This window comes from Chiloscyllium punctatum, chromosome 8, assembly GCF_047496795.1.
Source record: "Chiloscyllium punctatum isolate Juve2018m chromosome 8, sChiPun1.3, whole genome shotgun sequence".
NCBI lineage: Eukaryota > Metazoa > Chordata > Chondrichthyes > Orectolobiformes > Hemiscylliidae > Chiloscyllium > Chiloscyllium punctatum.
Genome location: NC_092746.1, coordinates 14607359 through 14631526, shown reverse-complemented (window position 1 = coordinate 14631526; position 24168 = coordinate 14607359). Strand labels below are relative to the sequence as shown.

At 41.9% G+C, this 24168-nt stretch overlaps 1 protein-coding gene across 2 annotated transcripts in view; it reads right to left on the bottom strand.

The window, feature by feature from the left end:
* LOC140480383 (lysophosphatidylcholine acyltransferase 1-like) overlaps nucleotides 1–24168 on the bottom strand; it is a 169773-nt gene that overhangs the window by 63777 nt on the left and 81828 nt on the right. The window contains exons 4-5 of one of the 2 annotated variants that reach the window (XM_072575169.1): nucleotides 12169–12281; nucleotides 5914–5974 (exon numbers count right to left, since the gene is read on the bottom strand). The exons of the other annotated variant lie outside the window; for it this stretch is intronic. Coding sequence (XP_072431270.1) covers nucleotides 5914–5974; nucleotides 12169–12281 — 174 coding nt within the window. The remainder of the gene's footprint in view (nucleotides 1–5913; nucleotides 5975–12168; nucleotides 12282–24168) is intronic. 2 annotated transcript variants of the gene reach the window in all.

Below are 24168 nucleotides of genomic sequence, written 5' to 3'. Positions count from 1 at the left end.
TCAGAGTTGAGTCAGTCCTCATGGATGGAAATGGTGCCCCATTTTCCTATCTTTTCTCCATAATCTTTGCACCCCTTCCTAATCAAGAACTGTCTTAAATACACAATGCCATAGAGGGCTATGAAGGCCAAGTCAATGAGTTCTACAGATTAACCACCCTCTGGCTGAATAAAGCCCTCATCTCAGGTCTCTTCTCCCTGATGCTTGTCCCCCGGTCCTAATCTCTCCTACTACAGGCACATCTTCTTGTCCACTCAATTTAGGCATGTCAATAACTGATAAATTTCAATCAGATACTTCATCATCCTTCTAAACTCCATCAAGTCTTGACCCAGTATCCTCAACCACTCCTTTGACAAGCCCTGCATCCGCAGAATCATTCTGGTAAGCCTCCTCTGGATCATTTAATGCCAACCAATCTTCCCTTAGATACAGGGTCCAAATTGCTCTCAGTACTCCAAATGCAGTCTGACCAGAGCCTTGTACAGTGTCAGTAGTATAGTTTTGCACTTGTTTTCTAGCCCTATTGAAATAGGGCTATATTCTTACCACAATGTACAACCTCACACTTTGCCACATTGTATTCCATCTACCACTTGCCCAAGTCCTTCTCTAGCCTTCCCACTTCCTCATCACTACCTGTCCTCCACCTATTTTTGTGTCATCTGCAAACTTAGCAATAACGCCCTCCATTCCTTCATTCAGATCATTAGTTTATAATGTAATTATTTGTGAACTCAACACTGTGGAACTCCACTAGTCACCAACTGCCATCCTGAAAAAGACCCCTTTTTCCCTTCACTCTACCTTCTGTTGGTCAGCCAATCCTCCCATCCAAGCCAGTACCTTGCCCCTAACACCATGGAATCTTATCTCCTTTGTGGTATCGTGTCTAAGGCGTTCTGGAAATCCAAATAGATTATGTCTAACTTGCTCATTCCCTCCTCAAAGAATTTTAACAAATTTGTCAGTCATGACATCCCTTGAAGAAGCCACCCTATTTTACCATCCACTTCCAAGTACTCCACAATTTCTTCCTTAATAATGGACTCTAAACATCTTAACAATAATGAAGGTCAGGCTAACCAGCCTTTAGAAATGAAATAACGAGTCCAGAGGAAGCTACAGTTTCCGGTCTTTTGCCTTCCTTCTTAAATAGGGGTTTACATTAGCGACTTTCCAGTCCTTTAACACTCCCTGACTCCAGTGATTCCTGAAAGATCACCATTAATGTCTCTCCAAACTCTAACTATTTTCTTCAGAGCTCTGGGGTGTATTTCATCCAGTTCAGGTAATTCATTCACCTTCAGCTCGCCAGCTTCCCCAGCATCTTCTCTGCAGTGATAGTCGTTACACCTTTGTCCCCGACTCTCAAATTCTGGTATGTTGGTGGTGTTTTCTACTGTGAAACCTGATCCCAAGTACCTATTCAGTTCCTCTGCCATTTCTTTCTTCCCCATTACTAAATCTCCATTTCCAGCAGTCCAATGTCCATTTTGTCTCGTGCTTACCTTTAACATATAAAGGAAGATTGCAAGAGTTTGTATTGTCCGCCCTGCCCCAGACTGTCTTTTAAGCCAGCCTCTGCATGTTTTCAAAGGCTTCATAATCCTTTAGTTTCCCAGTAATCTTCATCAGGGTAGAGTCCTTTGCCCCAAAATTTTCTATTGCTTCAATAATCACCCTTCCATCATAAAGCCAGGTCAGAAGTGGGATGCTCAGTGATAAAAGCACATATTCAACATTCACAACTCTTCGGATATCTAGGTTTGGAGTGATGCATGGAAAGCAATATTCATGCCAGAATTGTGCCAGGTAATGACCATCTCAAACAAGAGAATCTAACCATCACCCCCTGGCATTCAATAGCATTACCATTGCTATCATCCTGGATGTTACTGCTGACCAGATAAAGAACCTGACTAGCTAAACATATATAAATATTGTGGCTACAAGAGAAGATCAGAAACTAGGAATCTTGCAGGAACAAATTAATCTCCTGACTCCCCAAAGCTTATCCACCCTTTACAAGTCACAAGTCAGAGTGATACATTACTCCCAACTTGCCTGGATGACTGTAGCTCCAGACACGATGGAAAAGGAAAAGGATAGATCAGATCGAAGAGTTGAAGTTCTAAAGTGTAGAAAGGCCAATTTTGACAGTATTAGGCAAGAACTTTCAAAAGCTGATTGGGGGCAAACGTTCACAGGTAAAGAGATGGCTGGAAAATGGGAAGCCTTCAGAAATGATGAGAATCCAGAGGAAGCATATTCCTGTTAGGGTGGAAGGAAAGGCTGGTAGGTATAGGGAATGCTGAATGACTAAAGAAATTGAGGGTTTGGTTAAGAAAAAGGAAGCATTTGTCAGGTATAGACAGGATAGATTAACTGAACCCTTAGAGTATAAAGGCAGTAGGAGTAGGAGGGAAATCAGGAGGACAAAAAGGGGACATGAGATAGCTTTGGCAAACAGAGTTAAGGAGAATCCAAAGGGTTTTTACAAATACGTTAAGGACAAAAGGCTAACTAGGGAGAGAATAGGGTCCCTCAAAGATCAGCAAGGCGGCCTTTGTGTAGAGTCACAGGAGATGGGGGTGATACGAAATGAGTATTTTGCATCAGTATTTACTGTGGAAAAGGACATGGAAGATATATAATGTAGGGGTTTGGATGGTGACATCTTGAAAAATGTCCATATTACAGAGGAGGAAGTGTTGGATGTGTGGAAATGTAGGAAGGTGGATAAATCCTCAGAACCTGATCAGGTGTACCCTAGAACTTTGCAAGAGGCTAGGGAAGCAATTGCTGGGCCCCTTGCTGAGATATTTGGATGATCAATAGTCACAGGTGAGGTGCTGGAAGATTGGAGGTTGGCTAATGCTGTGCCACTGTTTAAGAAAGGTGGTATGGACAAGCCAGGGAACTATAGACCAGTGAGCCGGACATTGGTGGTGGGCAAGTTTTGGAGGGAATTCTGGAGGGACAGGATGTATATGTAAGTGGAAAGGCAAGGACTGATTAGGGATGGTCAGCATGGCTTTGTGCATGGGAAATCAAGTCTCACAAGCTTGATTGAGTTTATTAAAAAAGAAGCAAAGAGGATTGATAAGGGCAGAGCGGTAGATGTGATCTATATGGACTTCGTTAAGGCGTTCAACAAAGTTCCCCATGGGAGAGTGGCTAGCAAGGTTAGATCTCATGGAATATAGGGAGAACTAGCCAACTGGATACAGAACTGGCTCAAAAGGTAGAAGACAGGGTGGTAGTGGAGGGTTGTTTTTCAGCTGGAGGCCTGTGACCACAAGGATTGGTGTTGGATCCACTACTTTTCATTTATATAAATCATTTCTCACTAACTATACCTCTGATTTGGAAGAAAGTTTGCAGATGACACCAGAATTGGAGGTGTAGTGGACAGCGAAGGTTACCTCAGATTACAACAGGACCTTGATCAGATGGGCCAATGGGCAGAGGTGGCAGATGGAGTTTAAAATCAGATAAATGAGAGGTGCTGCATTTTGGGAAAGCAAATCTTAGCAGGACTTATACACTTAATGGTAAGGTCCTAGGGAGTGTTGCTGAACAAAGACTTTGGAGAGCAAGTTCACAGCTCCTTGAAAGTGGAGTCGCACGTAGATAGAATAGTGAAGGCGACATTTGGTATGCTTTCCTTTACTGGTCAGTATAGAGTACAGGAGTTAGGAGGTCATTTTGCAGCTGTACAGGACATTGGTTAGGCCACTGTTGGAATATTGCGTGAAATTCTGGTCTCCTTCCTACCAGAAAGATGTTGTGAAACTTGAAAAAGGGTTCAGAAAAGATTTACAAGGATGGTGCCAGGGTTGGAGGATTTGAGCTACAGGGAGGGGTTGAATAGGCTGGGGCTGATTTCCCTGGAGCGTCGGAGGCTGAGGGGTGACCTTATAGAGGTTTATAAAATCATGAGCAGGATGGATAGGATAAATAGACAAAAAGTGTTTTCCCTGAGGTAGGTGTCTAGAACTAGAGGGCATAGGTTTAAGGTGAGAAGGGAAAGATATAAAAGAGACCTAAGGGGCAACTGTTTCAGGCAGAGGGTGGTATGTGTATGCAATGAGCTGCCAGAGGAAGTGGAGGAGGCTAGTACAATTGCAACATTTAAAGAAAGCATTTGGATGGGTGGATGAATAGGAAGGGTCTGAAGGGACATGGGCCAGGTGCTGGCAAGTGGGACTAGATGGGATTTGGGATATCTGGTAGGCATGAATGGGTTGAACGGAATGGTCTGTTTCCGTGGTATACATCTCTATGACTATGACTCTCTGATGTGAAACTTGAGACCATTCAGGACAAAGCAGTCCATTTGATTGGTCCCACATCAGAATTCGCATCCTGTACAACTGACACTCAGTAGCAGAGTGTACCATGTATGACAAACACTGCAGGAATTCTCCAAGGCTCTCTGCAGAGCACCTTCAAAACCCATGACCACCTCAATCTAGAAGGACAAGGGCAGGAGCTCCACGAGAACACTATTTGCTTGCCTCCCTCCAAATCACTCACCACCCTGACTTGGAGATAGATTTGCTTCCTGTGGGTATCGCTGGGTCAAAATTCTGGAATTCTCTGCTCAACACATTGTGGGTTTACAATACAACAATTGGATTTTGGTGGTTCAAAGCGCAGCTTACCACCATCTTCAAGAGCAACAAGGTTTTAAGAATAAATACTGGCCTAATCAACAGTGCCCATATCCCATGAATTTCTTTTTAAACAAAGGTACAGGAGTGAGATTGACATTGCCTCCTGGAAGATATGGAAGATGAAAGAGCCACTCTATGCAATAGACAAAAAAAAAGTGAGAAATATGGTACTGTATCAACTGGTATACTACTGCTGGCATTAGCTCACAGTCTGACAACCCAGATAATAAAAATTCCTTTCCTCAGGTGGGAGCAGCTACAATACAGATGAACCAGAATGATATAGAGTTGAATGGGTAAAATCTGGGGACAGATTTCATTGACATAATATGCTTTGAGTTTAGAATATGAGGTGATCAAATCGAGATGGTCATAGTGATTAAAGGATTTGACAGACAGAACAAAAAGGTGCATTAATATCATGCCTGTACCATTCAAGTAGTAATATTAGGAAACATACAAAGTTACAAAGGCAGGCCAATTTATAATTTTAAATAAGGCTGATAGACTTTTGGTTGCTGTCAATATTAAAGAATATGGAAATAATGTGGGTAGACTGAGATACAATACAGAGACCACCATGATCTAATGGCAGAACACACTTCTGAGACTGAATGACCCACAGTCCAATGGCTTAATACAGGGACCAGAAACAGGAGTTCTGAAAAGCTCACGTGCATAGAGTCTAAGTTCCATTTGCTCTAAAACTGCTTTGGAATACAAAGTGTGGTATTTACAACTTGAGGATTCTTAAAGACAATTCTTTAGTTCTACAATGTGTGCAGGTCAGGAAGCACTAACTTAACATGAGCATGGTGACAAACTAGTTGCCACATTTAAATACATAAAACTGTTAACTAAAGCACATTATAGTAGAAATAAACTGAGATTGAAAAATTCCCAAATCAAAAGATGCTTTTTAAAAAGTAGTTCAATTTTGTGTTAGTGTGCTAAAGATTTCTTGTGTAATAAAAATTAACAGTATTAAACTTGCATGTATTAACAGTATACCAACATGGTACTCTAATACTTCCCTATTTTTTCTAAAAATAGTGACAATGGTAATCACTAATACTTCAATTGAGTGTTAAAACAGCTTGAAACATTCCCCAGATGCAAAATCAACTTTATACCCAAGTTATTCATAGATAAGTGATCACATTTTAAATATTATTAAAATGTCCATTATGCTATACTAAAACTATTGGTGAGAATGAAACTATAGCCTTACCAGGTTTGAAGGTTATCAGACATGACCTATTCGTACATGTACCCTCTGGGAATATCATTACCTGGAAATAAGATTGTGATCCATTTAACTGAATATATGGAATAACATTTCTTTAACAACCATTTTGAAAAATGAAAGTCAAGCTAATTTCAAATGCACAGAGATTTTGAAAATAACGCATGTCAACGTAGTTAAGCATATGGTAGGTTGAAAACATGCTCAAAATGTACAGACCAAGAAAACTATTAGCAGGATAATTCAATTCAAAATAGAACATCTTCAAGAGAGATTAGGATAAGGTGAACGAGAAACTTAGCACCCTGATGTCCAGGGAGCAGATTTAACATTTAGCTAAAAGCAAAAGGCCTTGTCAATTTTCATTCTTGGGATGTAATTGCTCAAATTCTTTATTTTACAGGAACTACTTACATATAAATATTAAGGTCAAAACTCTAACCTATCCATCTCAATCACATTCCTTGCCCCCTCCCTCATCAGCAATCCACAAGGACTGCACTGGACCAACAGCAAGAGCACAGCACACCTGGGGAGTGAACAATAGAGCTTCCAGATAAAAGCCAGAGGAGCAAAGCCCAGATTGAGCTCAGTTGGAATAGCAGCCAGCACATAGCAAAACTTCAGAGGAGCAGCATGTAAAGTGACATCTGAATTTAAAAAGTGACGTAGGCCAAAAGGTGGTGATTGGGTGAGTATTTATACTCTTTTATATGACTCAAACTCGAATACACAGACACCACTTCAAGGTCCTTCAGAAGCATGATCAACATTGTTTGAGATGGATTCACCACACCAACCGGGAGGCGGACTACCATCAGTGTCCTTGAAGCAACCAATAGCACCAGCAAAGGCCATGCTCATTCAAAACAAATTCCACTGGGCTGGCTACACACTTAAGACAATCGAGTTTTGACTGCTAAAAGAAACATTTTCGTCTAGCTTATGGAAGGCACTTGAACAAGAAGAGGACAAAGGAAGCATTTCAAAGACTCCTCGAATGCTTTCCCTAAGAAATACAACACAGATGTCAATGCGTATGAGGCCTTCATTCAGAAGAAACAGAATTGAAGGAAGCTCCTGTAGGGACAATTCTTTGAGAACACCTGGCAGAAAGAAGACCGAAAAAAGGAAACACAGAAGGGCATGCCTGCAAACTCAAAGCTAAGGACCAGCACTACCTCCAGAAACACCTGCCAAATGTCTAGTTGGAGATGTGGCATTAGGATTGGGCTTAGCCATGCAAGGTCCCAGAAAACTCCTGGCCAGTAAAACAGAATTTCCTTGGTCAACAATCAAATTTGTCAGACTGACTTCCGCCAATACTATTTTTATTGCTTATAGTTTGGACAGTTTTCATTGTGGATTCAGTTTTTACGGGCAATATTGCAGAGATCCAGAGAAGGGCCTGAAAGTAATGATAATTTAATTTTAAGAACAATCTAAGAATTTAATTTAAAGAGGTAAGTCATGGAAGGAGAGCTCAAGACATTGGCGTGCTCTTCCTGCTCTACATGGGCAGTCAGGTATTGGATGCATGCAGAATGTGTCTCTAGCTGCATCTCTCAGAAGCCTGTGAAGTACCTATGTGGCTGTGGATAGCAAGTACAGTGTGTTGGTCACTCATGAAACTAAGATTTCACAGGCATTGAGGGAATGACTGGCCATCAGGCAGATAAAGAGGATTAGGTAGCAGCGCAGGAGTCCCTGTGGCCATTTCCTTGCAAAAACGGTCTATTAATCTGGATACGGTTGGTGGGAATGGCCACAGAGGAAAGTGAAAACAGCCAAATTTGTTACACAGCATTTTGTCTTTGCTGCATACTTTTCATCAGTATTCATATTGGAAAAGGGCAATGTTAGTGAGAATACGGAGATACAGGCTACTAGATTAGATGGGACTGCGATTGACAGAGGAGGTTTTAGCAATTTTTGGAAGATCTTAAAGTAGATAAGACCCCTAGGCCAGATGGAATTTATCCTGATTCTCTGGGAAGCCAGGGAGGAGATTGCAGAGTCTTGGCTTTGATCTTTATGTCATTGTCATCAGGTGTAGTACCAGATGACTAGAGGATAGCAAACGTTATTCCCTTGTTTAAGGGGAGTTGGAACAACCTTGGTAATTACAGGCCAGTGAGCCTTACTTTGGTTGTGGGTAAGTTGTTGGGAAAGGTTATAAGAGATAGGATTTATAATCATCTGGTATGGAATAATTTGATTAGGGACAGTCAACACAGTTTTGTAAAGGGTAGGTTGTGCCTCACTAACCTTAAGAGTTCTTTCAGAAGTTGACAAAACAGGTGGATGAAGGTGGTGTATATGGATTTCAGTGAGGAGTTTGATAAGGTTCCACACAGTAGGCTGTTGCACAAAATAGTGTTTCGGGATGGAAGGTGATTTAGCGGTTTGGATCAGAAATTGGCTGGCTGAAAGATGACAGGGTGGTGGTTGATGGGCAATGTTCATCCTGAAGTTCAGTTACCAGTGGTGCGCCGCAAGAATCAGTTTTGGGGCCACTGCTGTTTGTCATTTATAAAAATGTGGGTGTAGAAGGATGGATTAGTAAATTTGCGGATGACACTAAGATAGGCAGAATAGTGGATAGTGCCAAAGGATGTTGTGGGTTACAGAGGGACATAGATAAGATGCAGAGCTGGGCTGAGAAGTGGTAAATGAAGTTTAATGTGGAAAAGTGAGAGGTAGTTCACTTCAGAAGTAATAACAGGAATGCAGAATACTGTTCTTGACAATATACATGAACAGACAGAACTCAGTGTACAGGTGCATAAATCCCGTAAGTTGCCACTCAAGTTGGAAGAGTTGTTAAGGCGGCATATGGTATGTTGGTGTTTATTGGTTGGGGGATAGAGTTTCAGAGCCACAAGGTCATGATTCTGCTGTGCAAGGCACTGGTAAGGCCACGCCTGGAGTATTCTGTGCAGTTCTGGTCACCGCATTATAGGAAGGATGTGGAAGCTTTGGAACATGTTCAGAGGAGATTCACTAGGATGTTGCCTGGTATGGTGGGAAGGTCTTATGAGGAAAGGCTGAGCTAACTTAGGCTGTTTTCATTGGTAAGGAGGAGGCTGAGAGGTGACCTCATTGAGACGTACAAGATAATCAGAGGGTTAGTAAGGTGGACAGTGAGAGCTTTTTTCCTCGGATGAAGGCTGACACAAGGGACATAGCTTTAAATTGAGAAGTAATAGATTTAGGACAGATATCAGGCAGTTTCTTCATTCAGAGAGTAGTAGGGGTGTGGAACAGCCGGCCTGCAACAGTAGTAGACTCGCCAACATTAAGGGCATTTAAATGGGTATTGGACATACATCTGGATAATAATGGAACTGTGTACATTAGATGGGCATCAGATTAATTTCAGGTCATAGCAACATTGGGGGCTGTAATGTTCTATACAGGAGGAGAGTTACGTATGTTGAAAGTTATAGTAATACGGGATCTAAAAACCTTTATTGGTATTTCAAATGTTAAAGGTTTCCCAATTCTCTGGCTTCCCACTAATCTTCACACATTTTCTGCTTTTCCTTTTTTTTTGTAAATACTTGACTTCCTTGGTTAGCCATTACTGCCTTTGCCTCCCTTTGTATGTTGTTTCTTCCTTGGGGTGAATTGCCGCTATGCCTCCTAAATTATCCACAGAAACTCCTGCTATTGCTGCTCCACTGTCTTCCTTGCAAGGGTCCCCTTCCAATCCCCTGGCCAGCTCCTCCCTCAGGGTTTTATAGTTACCTTTACTCAAATGTAATACCGTGACATAAAGATTCACCCACAAATGCAGAGTGAATTCAATATTTTGGTCACTGTCCCTAGGGGTTCATTCACATTAAGCTCCTTAATCAAGTCTGCCTTATTAAACGTCACCAAATCCAGAACTGCTTGTTCCCCAGATGGATCTACTATAAGTTGCTCAAAAAATCTCGTAGACAGTCCATCATCAACTTTTCTGGAGATGCATTACCAACCTGATTTGCCCAGTCAGTCTGCACACTGAAGTCCCCCATGATTATTATATTAGTGCCTTTCTTACACGCCTTTATTTTCTTTCCCACATCCTGCTAAGAGACCGAGGGGTACTCTACTTAGGCAGATTCTACACCTCTGATTATATATCCTGTCCTGCTATCAATTTAATTTCTCACCAACAAGGCAACCCTTTTCTCCTCTGCACATCTTCCTTTTTCTTAGATAGGATGCACATTTTGGATATTTAGTTCCCAGCCCTATTCTCCTTTCAGCCACGTCTATGATACCCACATCACACCTGCCAATTACAACCTGCACGACAAGCTGATTTACAGTGTTTCATAGACTGTGCACATTTAAATAAACATCCTCAGTCCGGCACTATTTCCCTGACTACACTATCCCCTACAAGGTAGGCCATTAAGACCAAGATGAGATATTTCTTCAGAGAGAGCAGAGAGTCTATGGAAAGCTCCACCTCAGAACAGTCGAGGCCAAAACATTGAGCATTTTCAAAAAGCCTTAGGGGTAAAGACATCAATAGTATGAGGAGAAAGACGGAACTGAGTTAGATGATAAGCCACAATTATATTGAATGGCCTTATCAGGCTCAAAGGGCTATTCCTGCTTCCATCTCCTCAGTTTCCAATATAGAATCCCAGTCCACTCGTCTTTCACTCCTGCATGAAATCACAAGTGCTGTAATAACTGTCCACTTTTTAAATATCTCCCTCACTGTTCAAGGCCTCAAACACACTGCCCAGGCAAAGCAGCAATTTACTTTCATTGTTTTCAAACTAATCTATATTATTCACTGTTCAAAATGTCGTCAATGGGCAAGGCCAAATACAGACCAAGTGACTGATTTGTGGAACAGTTCTGCTCGCTATGCAAGGATAACCTTAACCTTTGAGTTGCTTGCTCTTTTAACACATTATCTTGCTCAGTGATGCTGCAGTGCTCCAGCAAAGCCCGACACAAGTTATTGGAATAGCACCTAATTTTCTTAAGCATATTACAATTTTCAAGACAAAACAGATTTCCACAACTTCAGAACATGAACACTTTCCTAGATCCACAGGATTAGAAACATGTCACATTACAAACAGGGGATTAATTGTAGATAACAATTATGATGGCGTACATTGGAAACTAATTTTAGTTAACATTTGAAGGCACTCCTACAATCTCAGTTGAGAATAAGTAAAGAGTAGACTCATTCTTCACATATCTGTCTTGCTGCGTTCTCAACTTTATTACATTTACACAGCTTTTCCCTGTCACAATGGTGTACAAAAAAATTCTGATAACATCTCATTTACATGGGCATGATCTTAAAGCTGACCTATTTTCTGCTATTAACACTTAATATTTGTCATCCATATCTCCCCTCTACTATCATTAACATTCCCTATGTATTTTGCTTGAGGCCCCTCAATCTGTGTCACCTGAATCTTTCTCAAGTGCATAGAAACCATTTCTCAGCTCCCTGTAGTTCCAAAGAAAAGTCGCGTTATGCTCGAAATGTTAACTATTTTTCTCTCCACAGATGGGGGTCACAACTTGAAGACTGAATGGTTTTGGTCTCCTTATTTAAGAAATGATGCAAACGCTTCAAAGGCAATTCAAGGTGGTTTACTAGATTGATACCCGGAATTAGCAGGTTGCAGAGATTGGGCTTGTTTCCAGTCTGGTTTTGAAGGGCTAAAGAGTGATTTGATAGGTGTTTGTAAGATTCTCAGGGGTACTGTTCAACAATTGGGAGCTGCCTTTTAGGACAGAAATGAGGAGATTCTGTTCCTGAGTAATGTGACTATGGAACCTTGTCTCAAAGCAGAGGAAGGAGGGGGACTGAAGACTTTTATGGCAGAACGAGATTAGATTTTTAGTAAAGAAGCAATACTAACAGTAGATGAAACAGTAGAATTCCAAATGCAAACAGATCAGCCATGATCGTAATGAATGGCAGAGCAAGCTTGAGAAGCCAAAAAGCCCACTACTTTGAAATCATATGTAGCTCCGTAAGATGTTGAGAGAAAACATCAAGCTTCCAAGACACAAGATTAGAAAGAACAAGTAGCTGTTAGAAACAAGCAGCAAATCTTGGTATCTCACTCGCAACACTAACGTAGCTTTCTTTCAGACATTACCCAACTAGTCGTTTATTTCCACTTTAAAGTATTCACATTACACAAAGATATGCATGATACAACCTTTAAGGAATTTTTAAACAATTTACATCAAATAAAAATTCACCTGAGGCCATCTGCCATTAGACAAGGCTCTTTGCTTAATTTCTTCGACTGTTTTCCGGCGAGAATACTGGTCTGAGCGAGACACCAAGACTGGCCGAATATATTTGATCAATGCTGGTAAGACAAGTCATAAAACTCAATTAAATAAAAGCATGAAAATCTTGTCTCAGTGCTTTCCACTGCAGAAAGACACTGTGTAACCAAAGTTGTAAATGTATATTCTCGAGCAAAGATAGGCAGGGAAATCACGATGCAAAACTTGAAAGGATATTACTCCCGATAACAATATGACTATTTCGATTACCATCCAGTTACATGTTGTAGCCAAATTGGAAAAAAAAACATTGGGAGCTACAAGTTGTTTCCTAGCTCTGTACATCATGCAACAAATACTATGCTCTGATGCAGAAAGTCAATCCCCAGATGCAGAATTTTTAAAATGAGTTGCATAGCAAACAGGGGATTAATTGTAGACAGCAATTTTTATGTATATACTAGAAACTAATCATTCTCCTCAAAATGACCAACCCAATTTGTTTGCGAGCATTCCTACAGCCTCAGCTGAGAAAAAGCAAAGAGCAACCCATTCTTCACATGTCTTGCTGCATTATCTCAACTTTATTACAGTTAAGCAGCTCTTCCCTGCCAGGATGATGGCATACACAAATTTATTTTTGCCGACAGTTTCCATCCTAGAGGAGGCAGATTTAGTCCAATCCACATCTAAGACTTGCTGAAAACATTGCTCATATTTTGATACCAGGGAGAGGGAGTCTTTTGGGGGTGGGGGTGGTTGGGGCGGGGGGGGGGGGGCGGGGGGAGTGGAGGGAAGAGAAAGAAGAATGGTGGTGGTGGTGCGCAGAGGGAGCTGGCATGAGGATACAGCAAGTAGTTGGATGGGGGGAGGAAGAGAGAAGGGAATGTTGAAGGTACTGAACAGGGTGCCAATCAAATCAGCAAGTTGGTGTTAGGCTCTTTGAATGTCACTAGAGACATATTCATCCAGCCAAGTGGAAAGCATTCCATCACACTGATTATGCTTTGGTGTGCAGGCCTTGCAAAGACAGGAGACACATTGCTCATTTCAGAATTCCCAGGAAGCTACATTATTAAAATGTCTAGTGTTGTCCAGTTTCTGTTCAATGGTAATCCCAGGACATTGAAAGTTTGAGGATTCAGCAACAGTTATGACAAACAACTGGACAAAACGGTTATTTATTCCTGTTGGATATTGTCACAGTCTTGCAATGCAAATATTACTTGCCACTCATCAACCCAAGATTGGATGTTGTTCATGTGTTGCTGAAAATGAAGGTTGCTTCAGTATCTGGACTTGTGAATGATACCAAACATACTATAGTCGGCAAATATGTTGATTTCTGACTTCATGGTGAAGGACGATCATTGATGAAGCAGATGAAGATGGCTGGCCCTTGGGTACTACCTTAAGGAAGTACAACAGTGATGCTGTGGAACTGAGGTATTTGACCTTCAAAGAAAACAAACATCTTCCTTTATGCTCAGTATGACTCCAACTCATAGTATTCCCTACATTCTGCTTGACTCTGGATTAAGGGCTTTTGCCCGAAACTTTGATTTCACTGCTCGTTGGATGCTGCCTGAACTGCTGTGCTCTTCCAGCACCACTAATCCAGTATTTGATTTTCAGCATCTGCAGTCATTATTTTTACCTTGACTCTGGATTTGTTAGGCTGCTTAATACCATACTGTCAAATGGCTGTCTTTCTGTCACCTCACCTCGAACTCAGTTTGGTGTCAGTGTTGGACCTAACCCAAACAAGTCAGGAACAGGATGGTCCTGTCGGAAACCAAACTAAGTGTCAGTGAGCACATTATCCCGAGGCAATGTCACTTAATAAAACTAACAACCAGTTCCATCACTTTGCTGACAACTCAGTGAACTGATGGGTTGAGTAATTAGTTGGGTTGGACTGTTTTTTGTGGACAGGACATACCTGGGCAATTTTCTATTTTTTCAAGTAGATGCCAGCGTTATTACAACTGTACAAGGATAGCTTGGCTAGAGGATAGCTAGTTCAGCAGCACAACTACCAGAATGTTTTAGAGGTCCATTGTCACTGTAGTATCCAATGTCCTCAACTGCTTCTCAACGGACAAAGTGAGGGTTGCAGATCAGACTCGAGAGTGTAGCGCTGAAAAAGCACAGCAGCCCAGGCAGCATCCGAGGAGCAGGAGAATTGATGTTTCAGGCAGAAACCCTTCATCAGGGAGGAGGCCATTCCAGGCTCAATGTTAATGATGCTCTGGACAATTCATGACAGTATACCATGTTTGTCACCACTGGGACACAATTTACCCAGGAATGGTAATGGTGGCAGTATCTGGGGCACTGTCTGTAAGATATGATTCAGGGTACAGACATAGCAGCCTGTTCTTTAGAGACAAAAAAACTGCAGATGTGCAATCCAAAGTAGGCAAACAGGAGGCTAGAAGAAAACAAGCCAGGCAGCATCAGGAAATGAAGCAATCAGTGTTTCAGGTATTAACCCTTCTTCAGAGCTAGAGGTGAGGGTAGGGGAACAGATAAGAGGTGATAGGGTGGGGGAAAAGGTTGCCAGAGTGGGTAGGAAGGTTATTTGAAATTAGAGAACTTGATGTTAAGTCCAGTAGGTTGCCCAGATGGAAACTAAAGGTGCTGTTCCTCCAATTTGCAGTCTGATTCACTGCAGTAATGGAGGCGGCCAAGGACGGACATGTCGTAGGGAGAACTAGGTGTGACCAGATGGTCAGGCTTGCCATTTCAGGCCTGGCAAAGATGCTCTGTGAAATGGTCACCTCATCTACATTTGGTCTTAATGTAGAGAAGACCATAACAGGAGCGCTGAATACAGTAGACTAGATTGGAGATGCAAGAGAACCTCTCTCACCAGGAAGGACTGTTAGTGGCCCTAGGTGGTGAGGGAGGGGGAGTTTGGACAGGTGTTGCATAGTTTTTGGTTACAGGGGAAGGGGCTTGATGGGGAGAATGGTGTGAACAAGGAGCGATGAAGGAAACGGTCCTTGCTGAAGGCAGAGAGGGGTGGGGAGGGGAAGACATTGAGTGGCAGGGTCTAATTGGAGTTGATGATGTTTGAGGATGATACATTGGATGCAGAGGCTGGAGGGGTAGAAAAAAGTGAGGACAAGGAGGACCCTATCTTTATCATGTTTGATTGGGGATGTTTGGGTTTAGAGCAGTGATGCGGAGAATGAAGATGGCGTGGTGGATAACTTTCCCTTCAGTAAACTTTCCTTCAATTCAAGGGGGTGGCCATGGACACTTGCATGGGCCCTAGCTACACCTTAGAGATAGTGAGGACTGTAGATGCTGAAAGTCAGAGTCAATAAAGCGTGGAGCAGGTAAAAAGCACAGCAGCAGAAAAGTCAATGTTTCAGGTCGGGGAGTGGGAAGGGGACTGAAATAAATAGAGGGGGAGGGAGGGAGGGAGGGGGCTGTGGGAAAAGGTAAGTGGGGATGTCAATAGGTGGATGCAAGTATGTGACTGTGATTGATCAGTGGGTAGGTGGAGCTGATAGGTGGGAAGGAAGATGGACAGGTCAGGGGTGGGGGTGGAGGAGGAGGACGACTGGGGAGATTTGGAAGTTGGCAAATTCCATGTTAAGGTAATTCACCAGCTTCCAAAATCTCCCCATTCCAACACCCTTATTCCAGATTCAGACTCTCCTACTCCTCGATCTGCTATGCTTTTTCCAGCTCCATACTTTATTGGCCCTACCTACAACTGCCTCTGTCAGAGATATCAAACAGTCCCTCTTCAGAAGTACACCACAATTGTTCCCCAACTCTTCTACTATTACATCAATGACTGCTTTGGTGCTGTTCACCGATTTCACTAACAACTTCCGCCCTGCCCTGAAATTCAGTCCATCTTAGACACTTCCCTCCCCTTTCTTAAACTATCTGCGTCCATCTCTGGAAAGAGTTTACGGACAACATTTATTATAAACCCAGACCTCCCACAACTACATCTGGACTACACCACCTCCCATCCAGAATCCTGCAAAAACCCCATCCAGTTTTCTCAATTCCTCTGTCTTTGTCACATCTGCTCTGATGAGACATTTCACTCCCAGGCGTCTCAGATTCCTCCTATTTCAAATATTTCTTTACTTCCTTCGCCATCCAGACAGCCCTCCACTGCACCTCCATTTCCCGCTCCACTGCTCTGACCCCCCCCCCCACCCATGCATAGATTTGATTTTAAAGACCCAAACAGACATTTCCTGTACTTACAAATGGCTGCTTTCAGTTTTCCTGCAACATGCTTTGACTTGTGAATGAATTCCCAAACAGAACCAGTTACAACCAGAGAACCTCCTGTATAGATGTTCACTCAGCAAATAAGCAACATTGTTATTAATGTCTTCCTATATTTTTGTATTTCCACTTTATTAATTATACTCTTGAAATTTATATTACTTTGAAATAGTACTGCAGGTTTCCAAACATAAGTTTTGTTCGGAAGTGATGTGGGTACCAATGAACATCACATACTACCAACATATGCTAATCTGACTCATTAACATTTTACATTTCTCTGTTCGGCAGTTTGTCATCCACTGTTACTTGTCCCGGACTCCATATATTCTGACCTCAGGAAGACTACAGGGTGACAAATTAACACATGGAAGCATGCCATCATTGTTGTCACTGGTTAGAATAGGGCAGAATTGGCAGTTCAATCTTTCAAAATACATGAATCTTCCAAATAGAAAGAGAAGGTAAAAGAAAGGGGTGCTGCAATATTGATTAGGGAATCAATTGTAGCAGTAAGCAGGGATGAAATCTTCAAAGGCTCCTCAAATTAATTCATATGAGTGGAACCTAAAAACCCAAAAAAAATGGAGCAATCAAAAAAAAGGAAACATATAGGTAGATTTCAGAGAAATGTTAAAATAATAGGGTAGTGATAGTGTTAAAAAAAAGTTGAAACCTCCCATTAACTGGGGTATTCAATGTCACAGCCTTAGAGGAAGTAGAATTCTTAAAATGCATCCATTTCAAAGTAATACGTAGAAACTCCACAAAGCAGGGCTGGTCCCGAAATTAATTTATGAATTCATGTGGGAAGCATTTTTCAGACAGTGATCATAACTCAGTTTGATTTAAGATTGTCCTTTTCAACAAAGATGGGCCTGAAATCAAAGTCTTAAATTACAACTAGTGAATAAAGAAAAGTAATTATGTAGGGTCAGATGAAGTGCAACTCAGGCTGCTGAGTGAGGTGAGTGAGTAAATAGCAGGGGCACTGGCAATAATTTTCAATGCCTCCCTGGCCACAACAGAGTTGCTACATGACTGCAGCACAGGCAATGTGGCAATGTTATTCAAGGAGGAAAGCCTTTCAGAAGGCTTTCCACAGTCGAGCATTATAGATTATCATATAAAATTAAAGTGCAAAGGATTAGGGCAGTGTAGTGAGATGGATAGAAAATGGGTTAGTAGACAAGAAATAAACTAGGAAAAAGAAAGTTTGTTCCTGAATGGCAGGCAGTAGTAGTGGGGTACTAGAATCCCAACTATTCACAGAATGTTAGCACTTTAGGAAACTAAATGTAATACATCAAAGCTTGCAGGTGATACAAAGCTGGGTGGAAGAGCAAGTTTACAGCAGAATAGACAGGCTGGTCAGATTGATCAGTGACAAATGGAATTCAACTTAGATCAGTGAAAAATGCTATTCTCGGAATGAACAAAGTAAGGGAATGCATGATGAACATTACAACCTTGGGAAGCATGGTCCACCACAACTTAAGGTAGTCAGACAGGTAAATAAAAGTGGTTAAGTTAGCATATTTGCCTTTTATTAGCTGAGGAAGAGCGTTAAGATCAGGGAATTATGCTGGAACCATATAAAATGTTAGTTAAGCCACAGCAAGCATAATTTGTGCAATTCTAGATTTAACAGTATTAGGAGAGATGTAATTGCACAAGAGAAAATGCAAAGCAGATATACCAGGATGTTACCTAATGTGATTGACGTTTCAGTTATAACAGACTGGCCAGACTGGGGTTGATTTTCTTGCATGCAGCAGGGGAGATTGAGCTGTATAAAATTATGAGAGGAAGAGACATTTTCCTCTTCCTGGAGAGGCGGGTGGTGGAACATATATTTAAGGGATAAGTAGCTTAGAGGGGATAAGTAGTTTAGAGGGGATATGTAGCTTAGAGGGGATAAAAGATGATTTTCTTTTTTTAAAACCCAGAGGGTAGTTGAAATCTGGAACTTATTGACTGCAAGGATGCAACAGGTAGAAACTCTTAACATTTAAGATGCATTTTGATGAACAATGGTGATGCTAAGGTATACAAGGCTACAGACCAAATGTTGGAAATTGGGAGTAGAGATGTTGGGTGCCTGTTTTTAAACTGGCACAGACTTCGAATCATCGAGTCATAGAGCTGTACAACATGGAAACGGACCCTTCAGTCAAACTCATCCATGCTGACCAGGTATCCTAAATTAATCTAGCCCCATTTGTCAGCATTTGGCCCATATCCCTTTTAAACCATTCCCATTCATATTCAAAAATCTGTTGCTGGAAAAGCACCGGTCAGGCAGCATCAAAGCAGGAGAATAGACGCTTTTGGCTGGAGCCCGTTCCCATTCATATGCCAATCCAGATGCCTTTTAAATATTGTAATGGCACCAGCCTCCACCACTTCCTCTGGCAGCTCATTCCATACATACACCATCCTCTGGATGAAAACACTGCGCCGTAGGTACATTGCAAATCTTTCCTTTCACCTTGGCCCTCTAGTTTTGGGCTCACCTACTGCATGAAAAAGACCTTGTCTATTTACCCAATGCCTCTCATGATTTTATGAAGGTTACCTCTCAGCCTCCAATATTCCAGGGAAAATAGCCCCAGCCTATTCAGCCCCTTCCTGTAGCTCAAACCCTCCAACCCTGGCAACATTCTTGTAAATCTTTTCTGAACCCTCAATTTTCAAAACATCCTTCCGATACCAGGGAGGCCAGAATTGCACACTATCCCAAAACTGCCTAACCAATGTTCAGGCCAGCCAGACACTGTCCTCCCAATTCCTATACTCAATGCACTGACCAATAAAGGCAAGCATACCGAACACCACCTTCACTATCCTGTTGACCTGGGACTCCATTTTCAAGGAACTATGAACCTGCTTTTTGTTCAACACCACTCCTCAGGACCTTACTATTAAGCGTATAAATCCTGCCCTGATTTGCCTTTTCAAAATGCAACACCTGACATTTATTGAAATTAAATTCCATCTGCCAATTATCAGCCCATTGGCCCATCTGATCAAGATTTTGTTGTGCTCAAACGTCCACTATACCTCCAATTTTGGCATCATCTGCAACTTACAATCACACTTTTTAAAAAATCTATTCATTGATTAGGCCAGCATTTATTGTCCATCCCTAATTGTCCAGAGGGCTGTTAGGAGTCAATCATATTACTGGGGGTCTGGAGTCACATGTAGGCCAGACCAGGTAGGTTTCTTTCCCTAAAGGACATTAACCAGATGGGTCTTTCCCTACAATCGACAATGGATTCATGGCCATCATTAGACCCTTAATTCCAGATTCTTTTGTACTTAATTCCAATCCTTGTAGCACACTGCTGGTCACAGGTCTCCAATCTGAAAAGCAATCCTCCACCCACCACAATCTCCACCCTTCAAGCCAGTTCTGTGTCCAAATAGCTAGTTCTCCCTGTATTCCATGTGATCTAACCTTGCTAACCAGTCTACCATGAGAAACCTTGTTGAACACCTTACTGAAGTCCAGATAGATTCCATCCATCGCTCTGCCCTCAACCTTCTTCATTACTTGTTCATAAAAACCTCATTTATGGACAAAACCATGTTGACTATCCCTAAATCAGTTCTTACCTTTCCAAATACATGTAAATCCTGCCCCTCAGGATTACCTCCAACAACTTGCCCACAACTGATGTCAGGGTCACTGGTCTGTAGTTCCCTGGCTTTTCTTTACCACCTTGTTTAAATAGCGGCACTATGTTAGTCAACCTCCAGCCTTCCGACACCTCACCCATGGCTAACTATGATACAACTAATTCAGCAAGGGGTCCAACAATCACTTTCCTAGTTTCCCGGAGTTCCAGGGTACACGTGGTCAGGTCTTGGAAATTTATTCACCGTTATGCATTTAAGATATCCTGCAATGTCCTCTGTAATATGGACACTTTTCAAGATGTTATTATTTATTTCCCATGTTCTCTATTTTCCATACCCTTTTCCACATTAAACACTGATACAATATACTCACTGTCTCCCCCACCCCGTGGTTCCATATGCAGGCAGCCTCGTTGATCTTTAAGGGGCCTCATTCCTGTTGAAGGGCTTTTGCCAAAAACATCGCTTTTCCTGCTCCTCAGATGCTGCCTGACTGACTGTGCTTTTCGAGCACCACACACTTGACCCTGATCTCCAGCATCTGCAGTCCTCATTTTCTCCTAGTTGATCTTTAAGGGGTCCTATTCTCTGTCTAATTACTCTTTTGTCCTTAAAGTATTTATAGAATCCCTCTGGATTCCCTTTAATCCTACTTGCCAAAGCTAATGTCCCTTTTTGCCCTCCTCATGCCCCTCTTAAGTATTCTCCTATTGCCTTTATATTCTTCTACGGACAGTCAGATGTCACATGACTCAGGTTATAGTCCAACAGGTTTATCTGCAATCACAAGCTTTCTGAGCACAGCTCCTTGGTGAGGTGAAGAGAAGGGTGGCCCACTGACAACTTATAAGCAGAGAGATCATTGCAAGATAGAGGGCTGTTGTAGGCTGCAGCGGGACATTGACAGGATGCAGAGATGGGCTGAGAGGTGGCAGATGGAGTTCAACCTGGATAAATGCAAGGTGATGCATTTTGGAAGGTCAAATTTGAAAGCTGAGTACAGGATTAAGGATAGGATTCTTGGCAGTGTGGAGGAACAGAGGGATCTTGGGGTGCAGGTACATAGATCCCTTAAAATGGCCACCCAAGTGGACAAGGTTGTTAAGCATATGGCATTTTGGCTTTCATTAACAGGGGTATTGAGTTTAAGAGTCGTGAGACCTTGTTGCAGCTCTATAAAACTTTGGTTAGACCGCACTTGGAATACTGCATCCAGTTCTGGTCGCCCTATCATAGGAAAGATGTGGATGCTTTGCAGCGAGTTCAGAGGAGGTATTACTAGGATGCTGCCTGGACTGGAGGGCTTATCTTGAGAGGTTGACTGAGCTTGGACTTTTTTCATTGGAGAAAAAGGAGGAGAGGGGACCTAATTGAGGTAATGAAATAATGAGAGGCATAGATAGAGTCAATAGCCAGAGACTATTTCCGAGGGCAGAAATGACTAGCACGAGGGGTCATAGTTTTAAAGCTGGTTGGAGGAAAGTATAGAGGGGATGTCAGAGCAGATTCTTTACACAGAGTTGAGAGAGCATGGAATGCGTTGCCAGCAGTAGTTGTGGAAGCAAGGTCATTGGGGACATTTAAGAGACTGCTGGACATGCATATGGTCACAGAAATTTGAGGGTGCATACACGAGGATCAGTGGTCGGCACAACATCGTGGGTTGAAGGGCCTGTTCTGTGCTGTACTGTTTTATGTTCTGGGTAATTAGGAATGTCTAAAGATGATCCAAAGTGTCAAAAGGTTTGACTGAAGTGTCAACAGCTGAATAGCAAGTGAAGGAATGACTTACAATCTGATTAATTAAGACAGAGATAATTTCAAAACAGATCAAAAATAAGATGGTGCTAGAGACAAACTGAATGGTTGGAGTAACAGGATAAGAGTCACATGACTAGGGTCCAAAGTAACAAGTAGTCCAAAACTGTACAAACTAATTTAAGGTAGAGAGATCATAACAGTCATGTTATTCCAGCCATCTGGCTTGTCTCTAGCACCATCTTATTTTTGACTTTTTGTAATTACCACTCTGCCTTAGTTAATCATTGATCATCCCTTCACTTGCTATTATCACTTCACTCACAGCATTTGACATTTCCGAACACCTGCAAAGACTTGTTAGTTAGCCTGCTAACATGCCATGCACACCACATGTTCTTTCTTTTGATCTCTCTACCTATAAATTCTGTGCCTGTGCTCTTCCCTTCACTTCCTGAAGGAGTAGTGCTCCGAAAACTTGTGATTTTAAATAAACCTGTTGAAATATAACCTGGTGTTGATGAAGGGCTTTTGCCCGAAACGCCGATTTCGCTGCTCGTTGGATGCTGCCTGAACTGCTGTGCTCTTCCAGCACCACTAATCCAGTATGAGTTCTGACTTTGCCCACCACAGTTCAACACCCCAGCACCTCCACAGTTTTCTAGGGATTTACTTGATCCAGCTGTCTGTACCTGACATATGCTTCTTTCTTTTTCCATTTTCTCTAATCATTCAGCATTCCCAACACCTACCAGTCATGCTCTTCACCCTAACAGTAATGTACTGTCTCTGGACTCTTGTCATCTCATTTTTGAAGGATTCCTATTTTCCAGGCATCTCTTTACCTGAGAACATTCACCCCTAAGCAACTTTTGAAAGTTCTTGCCCAATACCGTTGAAATTGGCCTTTCTCCAATTTAGAGCTCAGTAAAAACAACGACTGCAGATGCTGGAAACTGGATTAGAGTGGTGCTGGAAAATCACAGCAGTTCAGGAAAAATAGACATTTCAGGCAAAAGCCCTTCATTAGGAATCGAGGCAGAGTGCCTGAAGGGTGGAGAGATAAATGAGAGGAGGGTGGGGGTGGGGAGAAAGTAGTATAGAGTAGTTGCAGTGGGAGAGGGACTCAGAGATTCTTGTAGAGAGAGGAGGAAAACTTCTTCAAAGCAGGCATCCTTGCAAGAGGATCTGCAGTAGGGTTAAAATCAACTGGGTGAAAACAATGACTAAGTTTTCCTCCTCTCTCTACAAGAATCTCAGGGAACCCCTCTCCCACTGCAACTACTCTATGCTACTTTCTCCCCACCCTTCAGTCACTCTGCCTCTATTCCTAAATGAAGGACTTTTGCCCGAAACGTCGATTTTCCTGTTCCTCTGATGCTGCCTGAACTGCTGTGCTTTTCCAGCACCACTAATCCAATTTAGAGCTGGTCTTTCCTTTTACATCACTATTTTAAAATGGCCACTAACTCCAAAATGCTGCCCCAATGACACCTCAGGAAATAAGGCAGGGCAGGTAACTAAGAGGAGGAAAGGTTTTGCACTCTCTCTAATAAGTATACCCACATAATGAATCAGAAAATTTTCTTGTGCACACTTAAATTTTTCTCCAAGCCCTTAACACTATAGCAGTCCCAGTCTATGTTTGGAAAGTTAAAATCCTTGACCAATAAAACCTTACTACTTTTTCTTCAATAAAAGTATCTATTTAAAAAAAGGAAGTTTTAAAAAATTTTTTTGTTAAACACAAAATAAAAATATACACTAATATACAAATATTAAATAACCAAAACAAAGAAAAAACTCAAGCACTAATCTAACCTACAAATAACCAAGGCACATAATAAAATATCTTGCATTACTCAAAAAAAATGATAACATAGTAATTAAATAATGAAGTACATGCTCAGAACGAATTAACATCAAGCATAATAAAACCCATATTCATACAGGACTCCTCCCCCTGGGGGCCCCGGACCAGCCAGAACCATTACCACAACTAGATAAAAGCCCTTGACAATATGGTCAAAATATCTATCCATATAGTTCAGGAAGGGCTGCCATATTTTATAGAATAATTCAGTTTTTTGGTGCACCATATTTGTAAGGAAGTCAAGGGGAATACATTCCATGATTAACCTGTGCCAATTCAAAAGTCCTGGAGGGCCCTTAGCTACCCAATGTACTAAGCTATTTTTCCTTGCACAAAAGGAGAGAATGGAAAATAATTTCCTTCCGTGCACATCCAGGGAGGGCAGGTTCAAAAAGCCCAGGAGGAGATATCCTGGATCTGCTCTA